At 35.2% G+C, this 24,257-nt stretch overlaps 1 protein-coding gene across 1 annotated transcript; it reads right to left on the bottom strand.

Moving 5' to 3' along the window:
- Positions 1-10,376: 10,376 nt before the first annotated feature.
- LOC111695143 (uncharacterized) lies at positions 10,377-12,208 on the bottom strand. Its single transcript, XM_023464355.1, has one exon. The coding sequence runs from the start codon at positions 11,819-11,821 to the stop codon at positions 10,859-10,861; it is 963 nt and encodes a 320-aa protein (XP_023320123.1). The 5' UTR covers positions 11,822-12,208; the 3' UTR covers positions 10,377-10,858.
- Between the last annotated feature and the right edge of the window lie 12,049 nt (positions 12,209-24,257).

Here is a 24,257-nt window from a genome sequence, read left to right as displayed (position 1 = left end):
ATGAAAATGAGAAGGGAAGAATGGGAATGCAAATGAGAAGGGAAGAATGGGAATGCAAATGAGAAGGAAAGAATGAGAATGAAAATGAGAAGGGAAGAATGGAAATGAAAAAAAGAAGGAAAGAATGAGATTGAAAATGAGAAGGGAAGAATGGGAATGAAAATGAGAAGGGAAGAATGGGAATGCAAATGAGATGGCAAGGATGAGGAATTAAGATGAAAAGGGAAGAATGAGAATGAAAGGGAGTATCTCCAGTATCTCTGGTTGAATAAACCTGAAAAGAAGGACGTATTACAGAATTTCTGTTGCCTATTTTACATGCCGGGGTAGATTACCTATTAGGGAGGTCCAACGATATAAAAAAAGTATTAAATTATGAAAGGATAGAGATGGTATGAAAGGATTGAGAAGGTATGAAAGGATGAAGAAGGCATGAAAGGATAATAAAGGTATGAAAGGATAGAGATGGTATGAAAGGATTGAGAAGGTATGAAAGGATGAAGAAGGCATGAAAGGATAGTAAAGGTATGAAAGGATAGAGATGGTATGAAAGGATTGAGAAGGTGTGAAAGGATGAAGAAGGCATGAAAGGATAATAAAGGTATGAAAGGATGGAGAAGTTTTGAAAGGATGGTGAAGGTATGAAAGGATGGAGAGGGTAGAAAGGATGAAGAAGTTATGAAAGGATGGAGAAGGTATGAAAGGATGAAATATGCATGAAAGGATAGTAAAGGTACGAAAGGATGGAGAAGGTGTTAAAGGATGAAGAAGGGATGAAAGGATGGAGAAGGTACGAAAGGATGGAGAAGGTATGAAAGGATGGATAGGGTATGAAAGGATGGAGAAGGTATGAAATAATGGTGATGGTGTAAAGGAAAAAGAGGGTCTGAAAGGATAGAGAAGGTCTGAAAGAATGGAGAAGGTGTTAAAGGATCGAGAAAGTTTGAAAAGATAGAGAAGGTATGAAAGAATGGTGATAGTGTAAAGGATAGAGAAGGTCTGAAAGGATTGAGAAGGTATGAAAGAATGGTGATGGTGAAAAGGATAGAGAAGGTATGAAAGATTGGTGATGGTGTAAAGGATGGAGAAGGTCTGAAAGGATGGAGAAGGTATGAAAGAATGGAGAAGTTATGAAAGGATGAAGAAGGTATGAAATGATGGAGATGGTTTACAAGAATGATGAAGGTATGAAAGAAGTGAAAGAGTATGAAAGGAGTGAAAGGATTGAAAACAAGCGAAGGTATTTGAGTTTCTCCAAATGAATTTTAAACCATGAACTCTGAATGGGAGTACGCCTGCATCGTTTTATCCATGATAATTGCAATTCATAACGCAAAATTCATTATGAAAGATGAAATTGCAGATTAGCAATGCTATCCTCATTGATAAAAGCTTTTAGTTCAAGATTCTTTTTTTGAATCGTTCTCACATTCCTCCCTAGGCATCCGTTCTACTCCCTTCTCCCCTCCTCACATCCATTCTATTGTTTATTACTTGTAAATAGTCACGACAATACCAGTATATTTAAAGTTTACACCTCTTCACTCTCAAACTCAAGATATTGCCCAACCATGAAACCCGGTTTCGATGTTGGAGGTAAAACCTGATTTACACAATTATCTAAATATATTTGTGTGATTTGTATGTAATAGCTTTGATTTTTTGTTTGTTTATGTTTCAAAAATGCCCTCAAAAGTTTTTTTAAAAAATAATACAAACCCTCCTAAACTCTTTAAAATTTGTTTTCACAGAAAGTTTACGAAAAGTATGTCCTCACTCAGAATAAAAGAACATGGTTAACCTGCATTCGGAGCATCATAATTTTCTTGAAATTAATGTGTTCTAATCGATTGGAACCGAAACCAAGTTTGGTTTACTTTCTCTGTTTTAAGTTTCCTACTCAGGATATAAAACTGTATCCATCCATTCATCTATTCACCGGAGCACACTATAAAAAGAAGAATAAAGTGAACCCTAGAATAGGATAAAACTTGGTTTACGCTTTCTTTGCACTTCATTAACACGACAATAAAGAGAGTGTTCCCTAAAAATAAAAGGTGAAGATCAATTTTAAATCGAAGCCCGACTTCGTGATCAATTCATTGCAAGCATACTATAATTTTTTAATACAAGGGTTTTCATTAGACTTCATTATTTCCTACTTTTTTTAACCTTAACTGCAGTCTCCTTTATAGATTTTTCATTTCTATATAAAAATATTTAGCTTTCTTAAGTTTAACCGGACGTTCATGTCTTTAGTGAGGTTTATTAGCATTGAATGAACCAGTGTATATTCAAGATCAGTCTTGTGTAAATCCGTCCTTTCTCCGGGTCCCTCCTGGAGACAGCCTTGTGTAAATCCGTCCTTTCTCCGGGTCCCTCCAGGATACAGTCAAAATATTAGGAAATGGATATAATATTTCAACTCTACTACTTGAATAAGGAATCATACAAAAGCTAGGAATTCATATAACATGGTAGAGAATGCTTAAAGAAAATAATCACTCACCACAGACACTTATTTTATAATCACAATATCTTTGCAACCTTTCGGGTCTAGTTTTTTTACAGGTTTACCACATCAGGTTTGCAAAGATTGGACTTCGAGGCGAGTAATAAGTTCGGTACGGTCTTTTTCCCAAATGGTCTCCCTTATCAGTTTCTATAAAGTTGGATATTGTACTGCTCTAGTTCAAGATTTTTAACAGTGCTATACAAAGATTTTAATTTTTGTAAAAAGAGAATTATTTTGGTATATTCAGCTATTTATTGTTTCTTTGCCTACAAAAGTCACTGTGATCTTGCCAGGCTACATTCGTTGCATAAAACGTTCTACGTCGACTTTACACTGGGTAGTCCAGACTGGACAGTACAACTGAATGCATATACAGTAAATGTTGTACCGGCTCGGATTAAGCAAGTTTTTGGGGTGCTAAGTAAACAAAGTACAAACAGTATACGACGCGTTGACGAGAAAAATCTGTAGGATTTTTTTTAACAACGAACGGTAAGAATCGATCTTTTTAAAGATAATTAAAATGTTAATTTTGATAACGCATGTAAAAGGTTGTAACTGAAATTTAAAATATTGCAGATGAAATCCCGTGAAGATGAACCGTCCAACCAATTTAGGGGTGGATTCTGGGGTCACACGAAATAAAGAATATCTCTGTATTTACATGGGAATACAATTACTACTGATATAGCTACGATTCTAGTGTTATTATGTTTCTTATTTGCACTTCCTTACTCTGCCTTCTACACGTATATCTTGTTATCAGGGTTTCTATGAGTACGATTCATTGACCCCCCATGCCTTGATACTTATATATTTAAAAACTGGTTGGAAATCGAATAGAAAAAAGATTTTAGTGATTAAAATTTTACAACATTCCCCCCCCCTCCTCACAGTCTACAGGTTTCGAGTCTAAAGAATTTATGTTTTATGTCTAAAGGATTGAGGTTTTGAGTCTACAGAATTGATGTTTTGAGTCTATAGGGTTCAGGTTTTGAGTCTACAGGATTGAGGTTTTGAGTCTACAGAGTTGATGTTTTGAGTCTACAGGATCGAGATTTTGAGTCTACAGTATTGAGGTTTTGAGTCTACAGGATTGAGGTTTTGAGTCTACAGGATTGAGGTTTTGAGTCTACAGGATTGAGGTTTTGAGTCTACAGGATTGAGGTTTTGAGTCTACAGAATTGAAGTTTAGAGTCTACAGGGTTGAGGTTTTGAGTCTATAGGATTGAGGTTTTAAGTCTACAAGATTGAGGTTTTAAGTCAACAGAATTGAGGTTTTGAGTCTTATACAGGGTTCGGGTTTTGAGTCTACAAGATTTAGGCTTTGAGTCTACAGGGTTCAGGCTTTTAGTGTCTACAGAATTAAAGTTTTGGGTCTACAGGGTTCAGGTTTTGAGTCTTCAGAATTGAGATTTTAAGTCTTCAGGGTTGAGGTTTTGAGTCTACAGGATTGGGGTTTTGAATCTACAGAGTTCAGGTTTTGAGTCTATAGAATTGAGGTTTTAAGTCTACAAGATTGAGGTTTTAAGTCAACAGAATTGAGGTTTTGAGTCTTATACAGGGTTCGGGTTTTGAGTCTACAAGATTTAGTCTTCAGGGTTGAGGTTTTGAGTCTACAGGATTGGGGTTTTGAATCTACAGAGTTCAGGTTTTGAGTCTATAGAATTGAGATTTTAAATCTTAAGGGTTGAGGTTTTGAGTCTACAGGATTGGGGTTTTGAATCTGCAGAGTTCAGATTTTGAGTCTATAGAATTGAGGTTTTGAGCCTACAGGATTGAGGTTTTGAATCTACAGGATTGAGGTTTTGAGTCTACAGAATTGAGTATTTTTTTCTCAATCTATAAGGATATGTGCGCTAACATATCTAGTTTATATAAAGGTTATGTAGGTTATCCAGGTTATCTAATGTTCAAGATCTAGAGTTGAAAGGTGTAAATAAACATGATGAATTATGAAATATTTTATTAGAATCTGGATAGATCTCTGTATCTGCATATTAAGTATATACTGAAGAAATCCTAAACCATAGATAGGAAAAGACAAGAAAGATAGGCACTCTATAATAATGTGAAATAGTAATACATCTATCTATATGATTAAACTCTTTAATCATATTTATATATTTGTATATATGGTTAGCTATAGCTGGACAAACGGCTGAACATTATTCTTCAAAATTCAAAATAAAAAGGATACGGCCAACGCCGCGCACTTCAGCTAGTAATATACATTTACATAATGATTAAAATTTAGTTAATTGTACTGTACTGTACATGATTAATCCCATCTCAATAGACCTTCTTTTTACGCAATTTCGTTACCACTGAGTTTCTTAGTAGTGTTTTTTTATATCTGTGTATTGTATATAAAGTATCCTGGAGAGGTCCTGAACCCAAGGTTCAGGAATTCAGACCAATCTTACAACTTCCTTTTCTCCTTCTCACTTTCTCCTCATTTCAGACCCAGGACTCCGGAAGTTGGCGGGAAATTGCAATATTGCAAAAAAGTGCGGATTGCATAACAAGCAACCTTCTGCAATATGAGCCCTGGTATTATTTAGACATCAGTGGGACAAATTAGGGTGTAAAGTAAGACGGGTAGATTTGTTACTGAACAATAATATGTCTTCATTTTACAATATCAATCTAGATTAGAAGTTGAATATGGAAACTTGGATGTTAAAGGGATTGTAATCGTAACTTCAAGTGACCCTCCATAGAAAGATGGCAATGCTTGATTCTGAACGGTAACCTAGAAATCTTTATCTGATCAATAATGTGGAAGATATTATCGTTTTTCAAAATTTAAATGTGTTTTATTTCTGATCATTTGTGTACGTTTTCTATACTTGACCAGCCAGTTGTGAATCGGGCATTGTCATCTTTACATTACGCTTACAGTCTTAACCCTACATTTAACGGAACCTGGACTAGATTTGGCAAAACTTTCATCTTCACAAAGAAAAAAGAAAAAATTTAATATCTAGAAAGAAGAAAAAACCAACAGTGGAGACGTGATAAAATATTTTTTCAACATTTAAAAAAAAATAATAATTACCCCATTCCAATACAGAATACATAAGATTGCAATATTTTTACTTGTCTAATGTTGCTGCGGCGGTTCTAACCTTAGCTTATCCTAGCCGCGGCACTCGGTCCAGAAATTTATGTTTACCTTTATAATCAATATGTTTTTTCAAATTCACAGTTTGCTTAATATTTCAAAACATTAATTCAGTTTAATCAACTAGTCAAGTTTGAAATTTAAAAGTTTAAACCATCGGTTGTAAAGATATGGGGATTATGTAATCAAAGTTTGTCGTAAATGTTTATTTCCTTTAAAAGGTTGGATAAAGGAATCCAATTCTAGGATTGTTTAAAGGGTTGGATCAAGGAATCCAATTCTAGGATTGTTTAAAGAGTTGGATCAAGGAATCCAATTCTAGGATTGTTTAAGGGTTGGGTCAAGAAATCCAATTCTAGGATTGTTTAAGGGTTGGGTCAAGAAATCCTATTCTAGGATTGTTTAAAGGGTTGGGTCAAGAAATCCAATTCTAGGATTGTTTAAAGGGTTGGGTTAAGGAATCCAATTCTAGGACTGTTTAAAGGGTTGGGTCAAGGAATCCTGTTCTAGGAATAATCATCAGTTAGAAGGGTTGGTTGGGTCAAGGAATCCTATTCTAGGATTGATCATCAGTTAGAAGGATTGGTTGAGTCAAGGAATCCTATTCTAGGATTGATCATCAGTTAGAAGAGAAAAAGAAAGATAAATGAAAAATAATCTGACTAATTTAATCCTGTGTTGAAGATGCAACCTGAGCTGAGGGAAGAGAGAAGTGATGAATCCGTCTCATTATCAATATCAAGGTCAACATACAAACCTAAACAAACACACACTTTGACACACACACACACACACAACCGGTCAAACCAAATATCTGATAGTAATGTGCGCAGTTACTATCTGATATGCAGGATGCCAAAAACATATAAAGACACAATAAAGGGGGTGGGACGCTGCGCCCCCCCCCCCTCCGTACAATTCACCGTTCTTCTCAAACTCACATTTTTGCATTCGATTTTTTGTTCACTAGACCAATTTTTACCCTGAACTTTTTTTGCATGCACTTTTAAATAATAAGTTAACCCAAAAAATGAAAATCTTAAATTTAACTTGCCAATACCATGGACTGCGTCATGTTTAGTAAAAAACATGGGTTTTTTGACTGAAAAGAGTTTTAAAATTATAAAAAGTTAGCTGATTAAAGGAAAGGAAAGATTGTCAGCCTAGAAAGGGTTAAAATAGCGAAAATTATATTTGAAATATTGAAATTTCAGAATCCATGTAATCAGTCATCATACTTATCATCCTTATTCTTCCTTGATTATAATCTTGCCCACCCCACGCCTCCCCTCCCCATCATTACAATATAATTCTTAATATAATCCTGTATTTCTAGTGTTTTCCTCCCGCTCTGATATAATCTCACTAATTACTCCTTTACTCCACCAGGTTCTCAGATTATCTCAAGTTATGAAGATTATCTCAACTTTCCTGTCACTCATTTGTTTAGGTTCTCATCAAACCTCTTCTACTACCCCCCCCCCCCCCTCCCTTCTCATCCCTACCTCCCCCCCTCCCTTCACATCCCTTAACCCCCTCCCTCTCATCCTGTCCTTACGTATTTATAGGATACAGCAGAAATTATATGGATTTTTTAAGCTTTCTTTATTATGAGTTCAAACAGGATATATGCCCACATTTTGTTAATTTTAATTAAAAAATATTGGGTCTCGGTTAAGCACCGCGGCTGGGACAGACCAGGGGGCCGAGCATCGCGGCAATATAATATAACAAAACAATTATTTTTAAATATTTTAGGGTAGGTTTCGTTCTAATATCCGACAGTATTTTCCCCCGGTAGATGAAAGGAAGATTTGAATGTTTTGCCGGAGATTTCAACTCTAGCATCAGGAAATCTCAACTCCAGTAAACAGTTGACTGTATCTTGTCAGCGGAAGCTTAAAGGTAAAGGATAGAAGACATCAATAACAACAGAATAGATGTTGATTTGATAAATAGATGCAAGGGTAGATGAGTAGATTGATATATGTAAGGATAGGTGGATAAATGAATGGGTAGATGAATAGATATTTAGTGGATGTATTGATAAACGGATGGATGAATAGATATTTATATATATACTTGTGAATTGGTGAATAAAAGTGTTGTTGGATGAATGGGATAAAAATATACACAACTAAAACGACTAATAAATGAATTGTGATCTATTATGGTTAGATAGATTTATGGATGAATAAATTGACGAAGTTCCTGATGGATGAGATGGATAGACAAGATGGATAGATGATGACGACGTAAATAGATAGATAGATAAATAGATTTGTGTACGGTTGAGTAGGTAAGAAAAGCTTGATTATTTCCTATGCTGAGACTTCATCATCACTAATGAATGTATAGACCTGACGGCTGCCTAACTGCCTATAAACCAGGTCTGTTGCCCAGGATATAAACAAGAGCTGAGACAGTTTTTAATCTAGTTTAAGATACGTGGCTTTACACATCTTCCTACTTGTATTGTATTCAACAGTACCTTACATTAGGACTGAGACAGAGATATAGAGATAAAAAATAGACAAAGACAGAGATAGAAACAGAAACAGAAACAGAAAAAGGAAAAGAGACAGAAACAAAAACAGAAACGAAAACAATAACAAAAACAAAAACAAAAACAAAAACAAAAACAAAAATAAAAACAAAAACAAAACCAGAAACAGAAATAGAACCAGAAGCAGAAACAAAAACAGGAACAGAAACAGAAACAGAAACAGAAACAGAAACAGGAACAGAACCAGAAACAGAAACAGAAACAGAAACAGAAACAAAAACAGAAACAGAAACAAAAACAGAAAACAGAACCAGAAACAAAAACAGAAACAGAAACAGAAACAGAAACAGAAACAGAAACAGAAACAGAAACAAAAACAGAAACAGAAACAGAAACAGAAACAGGAACAGGAACAGAAACAGAAACAGAACCAGAAACAGAAGCAGAAACAAAAACAGAAACAGAAACAGAAACAGAAACAGAAACAGAGACAGAGACAGTATCTGAAACATGACATCGACACAAGACACCGGACAGCAACCTAATGGACAGAGACAAATATAAAAACAAAAAATTTATAAAAACACAAAGAACTTTTTAGTTAGATTTTCAGTAGTTAATATCGTTTTTATAGATTAAAAACACATTGTGAATGTTTAAAATATCTATTTATATTTGAATAATGTCCATTCTAACAGATTCTATCAGCATAAATAACAATTCATATCAAATAGATAATAATTATTTAGCTGAACTAGGAACTAATTAATAGAGTCTATAAATTCAATATGTTTAAACACAGCCGGCTTCAAATTTATGTTTATGAAATAAAGATTAAAAGTAAAATATCTATAAATAGAGATCAACCAATGGATAAGAGCATGATCAATAAATGTGTAAATGAATGATCTAAGAATGTAGGATCAATCAATGGGTATTTAGATAGATCTATGAATAAAAAAACAGGGATGATCAAGTGATCAAGGAATAGATAAATGTAGGATTAATGAATGAATGAATTCTATGAATAAAAAATGAAGGATCAATGAATGGGTAAATGAAATATCAATGAATGAAAAAAGTATTGGAATGTGTACATGATCAGGATCCTACTTTGAATGGAGATGTTTTGATGTTTCTGTTTACTGCCCCCCTACCCCCCTCCCCCCCAACAGCGTCCCAACAAAAGGAAACTAATGAATCTTGATAAATTGTTTTATCAATAAATAATATTGCCTCTATATCAATTATAAAATATTCCTTTTCTCATAAAAATAACGTTTATTGTGACAGAAGTTGATATTAGATAAATGGTTGAAGTTAGAACTGTAAAATATGAATTCCGTAAACAGGCTCAAGATCACTCTCAAGTATTTATCAATGACAGAATTAGGTTTAGGTTAAAGAGATTGTCAAAATATTTTCAAACTTACCTTTTTTTCAAAGCAATAAAATACAAATAATAATCTTTTGGCGTTTTCTGAGTAACGAGGGCAGAGATATAATCCTTTTTCTCTGTGTAATACACAAATCTCAAACTTTTTATTTCTCTGGTCAAACACTCACAAACCGCTTTCAAACGTTGTCCCTTTTCCCTTTAAAGAAATATATTCGAGGACAATCCCTCTAAATAAATGTATCCAAGGTGGTCTCAGGTCCAAGGAGCAAGGTTTGCTTTGATTTATTATCTGAAGACAGTTTGAGTTTTACAGATATCAAAACTTTTTAATAATCTATTAATCTTTAGGGCATGGTGAGATCGGGGAAGGATAGGTTTGGATCTGCAAGATCTGGGTTGGATTAGAGCTGGGAGGGATTAGAATAGACCAGATTGAGATCATATCCAGGTTCAACTGGTTCGGATCTTCTCTCCGCAAATATGAACAAACCAGGATGACATCTGTGTCTATGAATTTTCTTAATCTCGTCCAATATCTTTATTTATCCTTCCAACAGTTATTTCTAACGCATTCCTCTCAATTTTTCTTACACCCCACCCTTCAATTTAAGATGGCAACTACCCCTCCCCCCTCTTCTCTAAATATAAAACTGCAACTCCCCCTCCTGTAATCCTCTCTTCAAATTGAATTGAAGTGTGAGGTGTTGCTCTAACAAAACTATTGTCAACTGAAAGATAAGATATCTTGATCATGATATTTATAATATGTTCTGAAGTGTTCACTGTTCAGTTCTATCAGTGCAATTCATGAAATGACTCAAGACAAATATTCAATAGTAATCATATTTATTATATAAATTAAAGCTTTAACATTATCTTTGGGAGAATATAGACTAGAATAATCATGTAACAAGGTTTATCAGAAGATACAAGAGCGCTCTTGGTCCCTGCTTCAACTTGATCAGGAACCAGAAAACTTCTTGGTTTCTCTCAGGGCTGTGTTTCATCAACGAGATTTTTCTCTCCACAGACTAATACAAGGACTTATTGTCAAAATCTGCAAGTCTTTGAAATCAGATTGTCAGAATATCAATATAGGTACCAGCTCAGGGTTGATAACCCACCACGGGGTCCTGATACACCCTTACATTGGAGAGATAGCATCAGTACCATCTAGAAATGGTAAAATAACTGTAAAAGAAGGGAGTCATCCTTCTTCTCTTTAACTCTGCGCACTTTTAAACACAATTGAGTAAATGCCTTGACATTGTCACATCTTGGAGACTCATCACTCTTTTTAAATCACGAGTTCTAAACGTAGAAATAACTCTCGTACTTCTGGCAGAACTTGCTGTACCTCTCCACCAGGTTGGCCTGTATGGCCCTGGCTCCCATGTCTGTGGTTGCGTGGGAGTGGACAGGGACGGATGGGAGTCCAAGTTGATGTATGCTCCCTCGTCTAGGTACAAGGTTTGGAGTTCGTCTGAGAACAAGACGAAACTGCGAAGGATCCAACCATGAGTCCTGGACGGAGAGAGGACGGTCCTCGTAGTTTAGTTTTCTCTCATAGTTCTGTGTTTTACAATGTTCATAGAGACTAAATTTATTGTTTTGAAATCTCTCCAGGTTGTAACAGTGGAGGAGTATTCTCACTACATCCTCCACAGTTGTATCCTCACTGATCAGTAAACTTTTATACTGAGATTCGTTCATTAGAACACTATCATGGATTCTCACTAGTCCACCCTTCTTCATCTGTAGGGTGAACCTACACTCCCCCCAGGGGTTGCATAGAGCTAGCTCAGCAGGTCGAGCATCCTCGTCTAGAACCAGGGTTCGGGATACAGGTTCTCCAGCCTTACTTATCACTATATCCATGGTTAGATAAAATAGTTTTGGATCCCGGTGTTTCATCTTAAACTTGGCAAGCAGTTGCCAGATTAGTTCTCTAGACCTCGTGTTATGGCTGACACATAGGGTCTTGTATTCAATGTCAGGTCGGAGACAGGACGCAAACACTTTGATTGATACTCTGGAGTTGGAGGGAGGAGAGGAACTACTGGAGCACATGGAGTGAGGTTCACTTGAGGTTAGAGATCCTCGGCTTGACATATCTGAGGGCACAGGAGACTGGGTGCAGGATGATCCAAAACTTGCATCAAAACTGACCTCGGAGCCCGAACTCTGGGAGCACTCTAAAGAGGAGAGGCTGTTTGATATCGAGGTTGGAGAGCCGGTTGGGAAACCAGACCGAGAATGACAATGCTTCAACATTTTCTTTAATTTTTGAAATCATTTGATCTTCAGGTACATTTCCACACACGTCTGCACTCCTTGAACGTCAACAGTAAACTGACGGACCGTGGGATACCGGGCGCCCATCCGGTGTGTCGGCGGGTCGGGCCGGGCCGGGGGGAAGAAGGGGATTTACGCGGAGAGTTGAGAGGAGACAGCAACGCACGAATGGAACGGTAGCGTCATTAACAAGACAGTAAATAAGAATTGGGTTGTGTTTGATAATGAGACACGTGGCAGAGTATGTAGTTCATTATTCCTACGTGATATCCCTAATCTAAGGGGGTACAGCTCAGGGTACAGGATTATATTCGCTCTGAGTACGGATAAGGTTGAATAGATGAACCCTGCTCCGGCACCTGTCAACTGAGCAAACCTGGCAGACTGTTTTCTAAAGAAACATGATTCAGATTTCATGGTTTTGACGCTAGATTTTATGCCTGAATGTTTAACAATATGGGACGAGAGAACAGATATGAGTCATTGTTACACTTGGCCGAAAACCAGGCTGTTGACGTTTTATTTCGTCCCGGTGTAAACCGTGTAAACTTAGTTCTGATGATTTTTCGTATTAATTTTGATGAATCATATTATCTTTGGTTTGTGCTTTTTCGACCTAATTTTAAGTTACATTCAACTTAAAATGTACCATTAACGTTTCATAAACCTTTTTGGGTATATATTACTTCTTGAATTAGACGCATCCAAAAGATACCTAATTTAAAAAGAAGCCACGACTGGTAAAAAATGATCCTTAGCTCTAGAAAGTGTGAATAACGTAAAATTATGCTGAAAATTCCTTTAAGCAAAATGTTTCTGATATAAGTATCTATCCCAAGATGTTAGTTCACGTACAGACTATGTTTGTTTATGTTTTGTCTGAGGACGGATTCAGGTTTCACCTCATGTCACCATATGTTCTCCATAGTCTACTGTTAACTTAAAGTTTCTTAAGCAAATATTCCAAAGCGGAAGTGAAAAAAAGGAAATTGAAAACGTCAATATTTTCCTGTTTCTCAACTTAATTTCAGAATTTAGCTCTCATGCGAAAGCCTTCGGTGGAATTAAAATTCATATACTGATTTGGGATATAATTATCTAATATCAAACCCTGAACTGGAAAAAAATTATTTTAATCAGAGTTTATTGTCGAATGTCGATACTTATGGAACTTGATCATTGTTTTCTCCAAAACTCACAGAGTTGTGAAAAAAAAATAAAAGCAAATCTGATATAAAAAAGATGAAGGCTAATAACAATATCATCAAGATAGTTCTGGATCTAATATAAAAGAGCAAGCTTGTATTTTCCATATACCTTCATATACTACACAGGAAGCAGTATTTCTACCCTGAAGCAATTCTATCTATCTATCTATCTATATATTTTCTATATATCTATCCATTTTTTTCATATATATCCATCTTATAAGCTAAATATGCGTCCATTTATATGTATCTGGTTCGTTTTTTAGCAAGCTACCCATTTTTCCTTCTTTCTACCTATCTATCTATATAGCTATTTATCCAACTACCCTGCTTATCTATCTATCTAGTTTACTAGCTTATAATTACCGGAAGACAGGTATATAATACGAAGGACTATTATACTCCACACTTTTTAAATCTCTCCACTCCTTTATATCTTTTCACTAATTTTGTATTTTCTATCTCTCGCTTCCCCTCCACTCTCTTTCTCTCTTTGATATCTCTCTTTACTTATTCTTACATGTTATTCGTTTTCCTTTCTAATTTAGTTCGGTTAGTGTTAGTAAGTTTATCTTATTTCTCTTTTTTCAATTCTAACGTTTTTTCTTTTTATTTTAACATACAATATTTCTCTAATCATTTCTGTGACTAATATTCTTTTCTAACTTATACCTCTGTGTTTACAATATGGTTCTTCTTACTCTTCCCTTCGTATAGTTTTATACCTGGAGAAGTTTCCTGAACCCAGGGACTAGGAAACCTTCTCCTTTGTTTACATAGCGCTTCCTTTATTTTCAGTATCCACGTCCTTTTCCGTCCTTCTTCCGGTCTCCGTAGATAGATAGATAGATAGATAGATAAATAGATATATAGATAGATAGAAAGATAGATAGATAGATAGATAGGTAGATAGATAGATAGATAGATAGATAGATAGATAGATAGATAGATAGATAGATAGGTAGATAGATAGATAGATAGATAGATAGATAGATAGATAGATAGATAGATAGATAGATAGATAGATAGATAGATAGATAGATAGATAGATAGATAGAAATATAGATAGATAGATAGATAGATAGATAGATTTAGGATGGTTTCTCATGATATCAAGATAGTTCTTAATTAAACCAGATTACAGAGTTTACATGAGAGTGAACCGGAAAAGAAAAGAATGGAGGGTGGGTTGGGTATAGCTAGGATGGAGAGGGGGGTACAGTAGAGTTAGAACACTCATTTTCAGTATTAAAGGGACTGTAAGCGTAAATAAAAGTATTTCTCTATGCAAAGGTAGCAATGTCCGATCTACAACGATACCTTGAAACCAAAATAATTAATTTGGAAGATCACTTAGCTTTCTGACTCGAAAAGTTTTTTGTTGTGAATTTCTTCATTATTTCTTAAAAGCAAGAAATGCGCAAGTCACTTTTGTAAAGAAATCACAACTGAAAAGAAGCGATTTAAGTAAATAAAAACATACAAATCTAATTTATACTTGATCAGACAAAACTATTAAGGATACAGATGAAAATCGGGCATTGCCATCTTTGCATGGAGGGTCCCTTGAAATTACGCTTACAGTCTCTTTAATTATCGCGTAATGTTTAATTTATTGAATTTAAAAGAATATTTTTTATTAAATTGAACATGTTTTATTTACTTTTTAAGGGTTGAAGGATTAATGGATTGAACGATTTAAAGGTTAAAGGATTAAAACAATTAAAGTGTGAAAGGATTGTTTTAGAGAAAATATGTGAGGATTAAATGTAGGATTAAGAATAAAACTGAAGAAAACTAATAAAGGGTTAAGAGGAGATAAATAAATTACTATTGTTATTATAAAGATTTATTCACACACAGACATATATCTACAAACAAACGTATATTTAATGGATTAGTTTAGATTTGTTTAAAAATCATTTGTTTAAAATATTGCAGAATAATAACTAATTAATAGCCAGGAGAATATCGGCGAATGATTAGAGGGAATTTCGACATAAATTCAAGTGAACCTTCATTTGAAAAGAGGGGCTTGTCCGATTTACAATGGTACCTTTTGAACCTTTTTTATGTAAAAATTGATCATTTTAAAATTCCCAATCATGATTTCTTTTGGATTTTTATGCATCAGAGACAAATCAGAAACTGTCGAAATTCAACACTTAATTCACTTCAAAAGGAAGGTCACTTAAAATTAATTCTGCCATCCCATTATTGTGAAGAATCGATCAATTCTAAACATAAAAACGTGTTTAAAGGGAAATTCTACTTCCTTTAAAGTTTTAACATTGACACACAAATGATTCGGTACTGCAACCCTTTAAATCTTTATATGAGTACATATGATGGGGGTGTAATTTCTTAATAAACGACTTTTTGATAAGAAAACATATTTTCATGATTTTTTTGAGGATAAAAACTAGAAAGTGTCGAGTTAAACCCCTTGTTTAAAGGGATTCTGTTGTGTTCTTTTGTAGAGTTACTCAGAAATACTTTGGAAATACAGTTTAACAATTAGTTTGAGTGAAGAAGCAAGAATAAATTGGTTAACGACAAAGAAAGAAAAGCAGAGAAACTTGACTCCCTCTCCCAGGATTGTTTTGTCTCCAGGTCCCACTAAAGCACAGGGAGCGTGAGATCCTCAGGGTTCGGACAATAGGAAGAAAACTGATAAGTATCCAGGAGTTGTCATGAAACCACAGGCAGGGTGGAGTAGGTTTATTGATCTATAATACAATATGTACAAGACTGTTCAAATATCAATCAAGGATTGTTGAAAACCCTAATTCCTGCTCCTGATGGTTTCATCATCTAGGAGTCCTCGGATCAGGGGTCGGATAGGTCGGGGGAACCTGGAGAAGGATATCCTGCTAGAATTGAACCAGATTTATCAACTTTCATACTTTCAGTCAAGGACGATTCATTTCTTTTCTGGGTTCGTAGTTCGTACTATATTCTTTCAATCCTATTTTTAAAAAGATTTAGACAAAATTTACCCATCCATGACTCCCTCCCCCTTTATTATTACTGAAGGGGTGTATTTTGTTTCTTATTTTATCTCTTGAAATAATTCAACTAAATTCTTGATTTAAAAGGGATAAAAGGCTGTACATTTATTACTTGTTTTGTAAAATCTAATTCTACATAACTAATAATATCTCTTCCCTTCTATGTCTCTGCTGTATAAATGTTTACTAGAAATCAAACCTTAAATAGAAAGTTGTTAACATTTTATTGATAAACTAGCTTGGGAACCCAGCGTTGCCCAGGGGACTCATAGTTACTCCCGCCGTTTACCCGCGCTTGGTCTTCAAGTACGGTTTAACCGATTTTCCATATAAAAGTTGACCCACTCAATTTAAAGTGTTTACATTAAAAAAGGTTCCCAAATTTGAATTCTAGAACTCTAAATACTTGCAATAAAAGTAAAAACTTGGATTTGAAATTGATTAAGTATAATTTGGTCATCTGCGACCCGGCTTTAAAAATTCTAGCTTTCAGCTAGCTTGACCTAGCTGCCAGCTGGCTGGACCTAGCTGCCAGCTGGCTGGACCTAGAAGCCAGCTAGCTGGACCTAGCTGCCAGCTGGCTGGACCTAGCTGCAAGCTAGCTGGACCTTCTACACTCTAAACACGCTACAGAGGTTCTTATTTACGCTTATCTCCTTCTTCTCTTCAGGGTTATGAGCATGGGCATAAATTTAGGACGCGGCTCAAATATGGTTGGTTCCTCTTAAATTTTTATTCAATATTTCCAGATTTAAGCCGGCGCTTCATTGAAACCGGTTTTTGGCGGATTTAAGACGCGGCTCAAATTCATTAAATTCGGACTAGGGATTACTACTTTATATACATAAATACGGAAACTATTAGGTTCCTTTTAATGTTCTGGAAAAAGAACACTAACTTTGACCCCCCCCCCCCATTTTGATCCGGGTGGGGAGGGAAGGGACCAACACCCATCCCACATTTTAAAAGAGCTCTTACTTAAGATCAAATATTTACTCACTGTCTCAAGTGAAGGATAGATCTAGAAAATGTGTGGAGTATATTTGGTTCCGCTTAATAAACCTTTGAAATGATGTCACCGGTATATAAAAAGGATGAAACACAATTTATAAAATCGAGAGGGATAAAGAATGTAGTTTATTCACGATGTCTCCAGGTTTACGGTTCAACGTCAAATCCTTGTAAGTTTATGGTTCTCTCAGTTCTCTGGGTAGATATTTAGCACAGGAATTCATCTTCTCCGGGTCCTATAAAACTACAGGAGAAGGGTAGTAAAGGTTTATTAGAGAGTTTATGCCCCTTCATCCATTTAGAATAATATGATTTATTAGACACTGTTAGGGGACAGTTCTTGATTTTTAAAAAAGAATTAGGAAGGATTAAAACAGTTTAATTGTCAAATCAAGCGTTTTTGTTTGGCTTCGGTTGAGGTCTTTAAAAGGGGTGTTTCTGCATGCTTGGTTTAGATTTAGGTTTGGCTCAGATTGAAGGAAGAGTGTTCAGGTTGAACCAGGAGAAGGTTCTTATACTCCAGGATAGAGTAAACATAAGGACAAAACATAAACATGTTTATCCATACTCAACACACACCAAGGTGTTAATATGCCTTGAGGAGGTGTGTGTGTGTTCCAACCTTAAACACACAGAGTAAGGTGTGAATGAATCTCTGTTTACTATTTGATCCTTCTCTTATCTGTCCTAAGTATCAGCACACTCATCTAACAATCCGTCCTGTCCAGCTTATCTTCATTAATTATTTATTCATTCATTTCAATTTTTTAAAATTTATCAAAAATNCCCCTCCTTCTCTTCCTTCTACGATGCAAACATTTATTTGAAAACCTACTTATGGTTTGGAAGAGATCTTTACTAGGTTACTTTAAGAGCAATCCGCACCCCTCTTTCATACCTTGAATATCAAGTTCTCTTCCCATATCGTTGAACTTAAAAACAAAATCTTCTCTTTGTGATTTCATCAAGAAAGGCACAGGCAAGACAAATATTGATAATTTCGAAACAAGACTGATTTTTGAATTGATACAATCTGTTATGAAAGAAAATCCCCCTTTTCTTCACCCCCATCCCCCCATCCTCCCATCCACCCATCCCAACCTTACCAATTAGAAGATATCTTTCTCTAATTTGCATTGAATAAAATCAGATAATTATCCAGGAGTTGGTTTAACATCATTCACATTCCTGCATTGATGCTGTGCAATGTGCACACCTTAGGGTTTGTGTTCGTGGCAGGGGCGAAGAGTATGTTATGTAGAGTATGTTATGAAGACTATGTTATGAAGAGTATGTTATGTAGAGTATGGCCGGGTAACCAATCCCAAAAAAAGAATTCCTAGAAATTTCATCATTTCAGATTTTCTGTTCTCAGTCCGCAACTTTTTGCATATTGAAATTTTGTTTGAAATGGACCTGGATTATCATTAGGAAATGAAGGAGAAATTATGCAAGAAATTTAAATGAATTAACATGGATCATCCAGTAGCCGGTAGCAACCTAGATTCAACCCATGATTCCGTTCTGGCTCCGGTAGCTATAGTATCTATACCTACCACCTAGGGATTTTAAAAACTATAACTCGCTCCTAGCTTCAGTAACTAGTGTCTACCTAGAGATTATTTGTCTACATCATTCCGTCCTGGCTCCAGTAGCTAGTTTCTACCTAGAGATTATTTGTCCCCATCATACCGTCCTGGCTCCAGTATCTAGTTTCTACCTAGATATTATTTGTCCCCATCATTCCGTCCTGGCTCCAGTAGCTAATTTCTACCTAGAGATTATTTGTCCCCATCATTCCGTCCTGGCTTCAGTAGCTAGTTTCTACCTAGAGATTATTTGTCCACATAATTCCGTCCTGGCTCAAGTAGCTAGTTTTTACCTAGAGATTATTTGTCCACATAATTCCGTCCTGGCTCAAGTAGCTAGTTTCTACCTAGAGATTATTTTTCCACATAGTTTCGTCCTGGCTCAAGTAGCTAGTTTCTACCTAAAGATTATTTGTCCACATAATTCCGTCCTGGCTCAAGTAGCTAGTTTCTACCTAAAGATCATTTGTCCACATAATTCCGTCCTGGCTCAAGTAACTAGTTTCTAACTAGAGATTATTTGTCCCCATCATTCCGTCCTGGCTCCAGTAGCTAGTGTTTCCCTGGAGATTATTTGTCCGCATAATTCCGTCCTGGCTCCAGTAGCTAGATTCTACCTAGAGATTATGTGTCCCCATAATTCCGTCCTGGCTCCAGTAGCTAGTTTCTACCTAGAGATTATTTGTCCACATAATTCCGTCCTGGCTCCAGTAGGTAGTTTCTACCTTGAGATTATCTGTCCACATAATTCCGTCCTGGCTCCAGTAGCTAGTTTCTACCTTGAGATTATTTGTCCACATAATTCCGTCATGGCTAAAAAAGGTATTTTCTAGCTACCTAAATAATATTAAAAATATATTCCGTCTTAAGTAGCAATATATCTACCTATAGGACCCAGAGATTATTAGGTCCGAGCTTCAGTAGATACAGTTCAAGAATACACTATCTAACTAAAGTTATTCAAATCTTTAACCCGTCCTGTTTTATGCATACAAATTACAAAAGCTAATCATAGTTTATCTGACCCATTAACGTCCTTTTTTTAACATCAAAAAGGCCTTTTCAACCCATTAATCGTCCTGTTTAAACTTAGAGCTTATCCAAACCAAGAATATAGAGCAGCTAACCTGAGTTTATCAAACCCTTAAACTCGTCCTGACTTATCCTTCCTCCAACCATAAAACCCGTCCTGGCTCAAGTATCCAGTAAATCAAGTAGCTACACAGAACTTATTAAACTGATGCACACTTGTCTCAAGCAGAGTTGAATTCATTTCACATTCCTTCAAGTCCCATTAAATACGTTTCACTGACATAATTATTATCTAGATATTATGTAGGATCATTATGAGAAATTAAAATGTTAGAGATAATTTATAAAATTGTCTAAATTTTTGGGGGTAAAATCAATGAGAAACATATCCAAACAGGGTTTAGTCAAAAGAATAATGTCCCCACTGGTTTCCGTATTTGAATAGTATTCCATTATATTATTGTCAGCAAAGGAATTGAGTCTTTTCCACAAATTCAATTTTTGTAATCCTTTTATCTTTGCAGCCTGATGATGTAAACCTTTGATATTTCAAACTTACATTATTTGATCTAACAGATTTCATTGTTTGAAATATTAAAGGTCTACGACATTGGGTTGCAGAGATAAAAAGATTTAAAAATCAGAGTATGTGGCAAAAACTCAATTCCTTTCATCGTAAATTCAGAGCTGGCAATGAATCAGTTTCTTGGAAGAATAAGGATCGCATTTTTTTAGGATTTGAAAATTAAACATTCGCCTTTTATTTACTTAAACTTTCATATTTTATTCATTTATTCTTGAACCCATTCATCCATCCTAAATCTCTCCATCCTGTTTACAAAACATTACAAAGTTGATATTTGATCCGTCCCTGTCTCTCTCTCTCTTCCTTCTCCTCTCCGTGTTCACATATATACACATTTCCATCCCTCTCCCCCTCCCCCCCCCCTGGATACAGTAAATAACTCTCTCTGGAGAACCTGAAACCCCGACACTCATCTTACTCCGATCTCACATACTTTTACTCATCTCAGGACGGAAACTTCTCCGCGTAGTATCTAATACCCGGAGATACATTAGTGCTGAACCCCCGAGTTTATGGTACAGTGAGCTCCTAAAATATGAGTAATTTACAACAGTATTAAATGTCTTGGATAAAGGAATTGTTTCTCTTCACGGATAACTGGATCTCTTCTAACATGTCATATAAACTTATTTCAAGTAGATGTTGGACTCATCTTTAGAAATATTTAAGTGAAAGGGATTGTTCAAGAATTATTTAGTAGCAATGCACTTTAGTTTCAGTTGAAGTAAATATTTCCATTTACTGATAGCGCCGATTGAAGGATTCATAACTCTAATTGGATAATGAAATAGATATAAAGATAGATGTTACCGCCATACTATTTATATTGGTTCAGAATAGACAACAAACATATGACTGAACCCTGATTGGATCAGACGCTAATGGACTCGGCATACTGGAGTGAATGCGTTAAAATTACAATGATAATGGAAACTTTTTTAGTCAGAAGTGAGAACATTTGTGCTGTAAATCTCTGGATTAAACATTAATCTCCATCTGATGCAGATCTACGGATTTATTTAATTCCTCTTCGAATACTCGTGATAGTCATACCCTGCTAGGATATCTTTAATTGAGAGATCAAGCATGGATCCTTAAATTTAAAAGTGTCCACATTGGATATCGAGATAGTGTACAGGATTGGAAATATCAACACAGTTTTTGACGTACAACTTGTTTAAATAAAAAAATGTCTGAACTAAAGGAGTTGAGTCGTTGCCATAAACTCAAATGTTATAATCCTTATATCTTTGCAACCTGTTGGTGTAAACTTATGAAATTTCAAACTTTGATTATTTGATCTAATATTATTTACAGTTTGAAATATCTAAGATCTACGAAATTGGGTTGTAAAGATATTTGGATTGGGAAATCAGAGTTTGCGGCAAAGACTCAATTCCTCTCTTGATTTTAGCTTAAATAGTGTTTTGTAAAGTATAAGACTTTATCTAATATATTCACTATAGCCGACTAATTTCTAATCATTTAACCAAATGAGTGAATGTTTAAAGGCTGAGAAGCCTGGGAGGTCCTGTAGTATCCTGTAGTATCGGTAACCTAATAAAACTCCTTAATTATGCAGGTTCAGAGTGTATCCTCAAATCAGGATAAGGTTAATTAAAGCCCCAGAGCTAGGGAATGGGGTTGGAGAAAAACAAGGTTTTAAGAAATTACGACAAATTAGGAGATATAAAAATACTCTTTCCAGACGAACTGAGCTACAAAGATATTCGGAGATTTTCCGATTTTTGATGAATTATTATAAAAGAATATTTATTGATCAGAAAAATAAATGTTTAAATGCAATGATGTATTAAGAAAGGAAGGATGCAGGGGGGTCATTTTGAGGGAAAGGTGTACTTATGTTAGGGCTCCAGTGAACGTGCTGATGTCAAGTTTGACTCCGGAAACTAAACCCTTCGCGGCATCTTTTGTGAACATGAGTTTTCACATTCGCCATTAGATACACATGTTGTGTTGTATACTCTCAAACATAAATATTAAAGAATTGAATTTTTGTAACAAACTGGGATTTTCTAATAAGGGCCGTAAATGAGGGGGCCGCCGGAGTGCACCTCCCCCTTGTGTACCGACAGGGGGGGGGGGCCCCTATGCCTATGAAGGAACCATATTCAATTTGTCTATGAAGGAATCATATTCAATTTGTCTATGAAGGAACCATATTCAAATTGTCTATAAAGGAACTATATTCAATTTGTCTATGAAGGAACTATATTCAATTTGTCTATGAAGGAATCATATTCAATTTGTCTATGAAGAAACTATATTCAATTTGTCTATGAATTATAAATTATGATTATTAAGTACAGATTATAATTGATTGATGAGTATAGATTTGACCCTTGCTACCTGCACTAGGAGCTACAACTCTCTCAGTATTTATGAGAACCCTGAGCTGAAGCGGCGAAACCACAGGCTGAGATAATCCTGAACCTGCTCCGAACCCTATTCTTTTTCAGCTCCAGGATCCATTCATCTCCCCGGAACCTCCCGTGTTTAATCTTTATCCTGGTACACTGGGACGGAAAATATCAAAGTTTCCTCTCCGTCCTGTCTCCCCTGTACAGATCCGGTATGATGGAAGAGTAGGAGAGAACAAAGACAGGATTTTACCACGACAAATTCTTCTTTGATTTAAAATAAACTATTATAATCAGGAATTTCTTTCATTTATATCCATTTGATTTATCGAGATAATTTAAATTTTTAGCTTTTTTATTCTTTAGAAATAATTTAGTTCAACAATAATTCATTTTTTACTCATGAACAGATTTGTAGATTCACTGTTAATAAGATTGAACGGTTGAACAGATGCACAGATGATCAGATGAGCATATAATCAGATCAACATATTATCAGATGAAAGGATGAACATATAAACAGATGAAAGAATAACCATATAAACAGATGAAAGAATGAACAGATAAACAGATGAAAGAATGAACAGATATACAGATGAAAGAATAAACAGATAAACAGATGAAAGAATGAACAGATAAATAGATGAATGAATGAATAGATAAACAGATGAAAGGATGAACAGATAAGCAGATGAATGAATGAACAGATAAGCAGATGAATGAATGAACAAATAAACAGATTAAAGAAAGAACAGATAAACAGATGAAAGAATTAACAGATAAACAGATGAAAGTATGAACAAATAAACAGATGAAAGGATCTACAGTTGAAAAGATGAACAGATAAACAGATGACAGGATCAACAGATAAAAGGATAAAGAATGAACAGATAAACAGTTGGAAGGATAAACAAATAAAGGGATGAAAAGATAAACATATAAACAGATAAACGAATAAACAGATAAACGAATAAACAGATAAACGAATAAACGGGTAAACGAATAAACAGATAAACGAATCAACAGATAAACAAATAAACAGATAAACGAATAAACAGATAAACGAATAAACAGATAAACGAATAAACAGATAAATGAATCAACAGATAAACAGATAAACGGATAAACGAATAAACATATGAACGAATAAACAGATAAACGAATAAACAGATTAACGAATAAACAGCTAAACGAATTAACAGATAAACGAATAAACAGAATTAAGAACAGATAATACAAAAAAAGGAGAAACGTCCATGATGCAATCTCTAATATTCCAAACTCTCTAAATATCCTGAGCAAGGTTGAACTAGGTTGAATGAATAGAATGAGCCACGAACCCTGCTCTAGGTACCTCTTCTAACAAGGATATAAACCCGGTACAAGAGGAAATACTAATTATACAATTTAGAAATTATCCTGATCCCTGCGGCATCAGTCATGGGTTAATCCCGTCTCCTTTCCTTCTTTAACTTGTCCATGTTTTCCTGTTTTGTGAATCAAGTATATCAACTATATAAGTCTGTGGTTTGTAAACAGATTACTCTAATCCATGATAATCCAGGCAAACACAAACCATATTGTACATGAATCCTTC

The sequence above is a fragment of the Eurytemora carolleeae genome, unplaced genomic scaffold (assembly GCF_000591075.1).
Source record: "Eurytemora carolleeae unplaced genomic scaffold, Eaff_2.0 scaffold217, whole genome shotgun sequence".
In the NCBI taxonomy this organism is placed as follows: domain Eukaryota; kingdom Metazoa; phylum Arthropoda; class Copepoda; order Calanoida; family Temoridae; genus Eurytemora; species Eurytemora carolleeae.
This window is presented reverse-complemented; position numbering and strand designations above follow the sequence as displayed.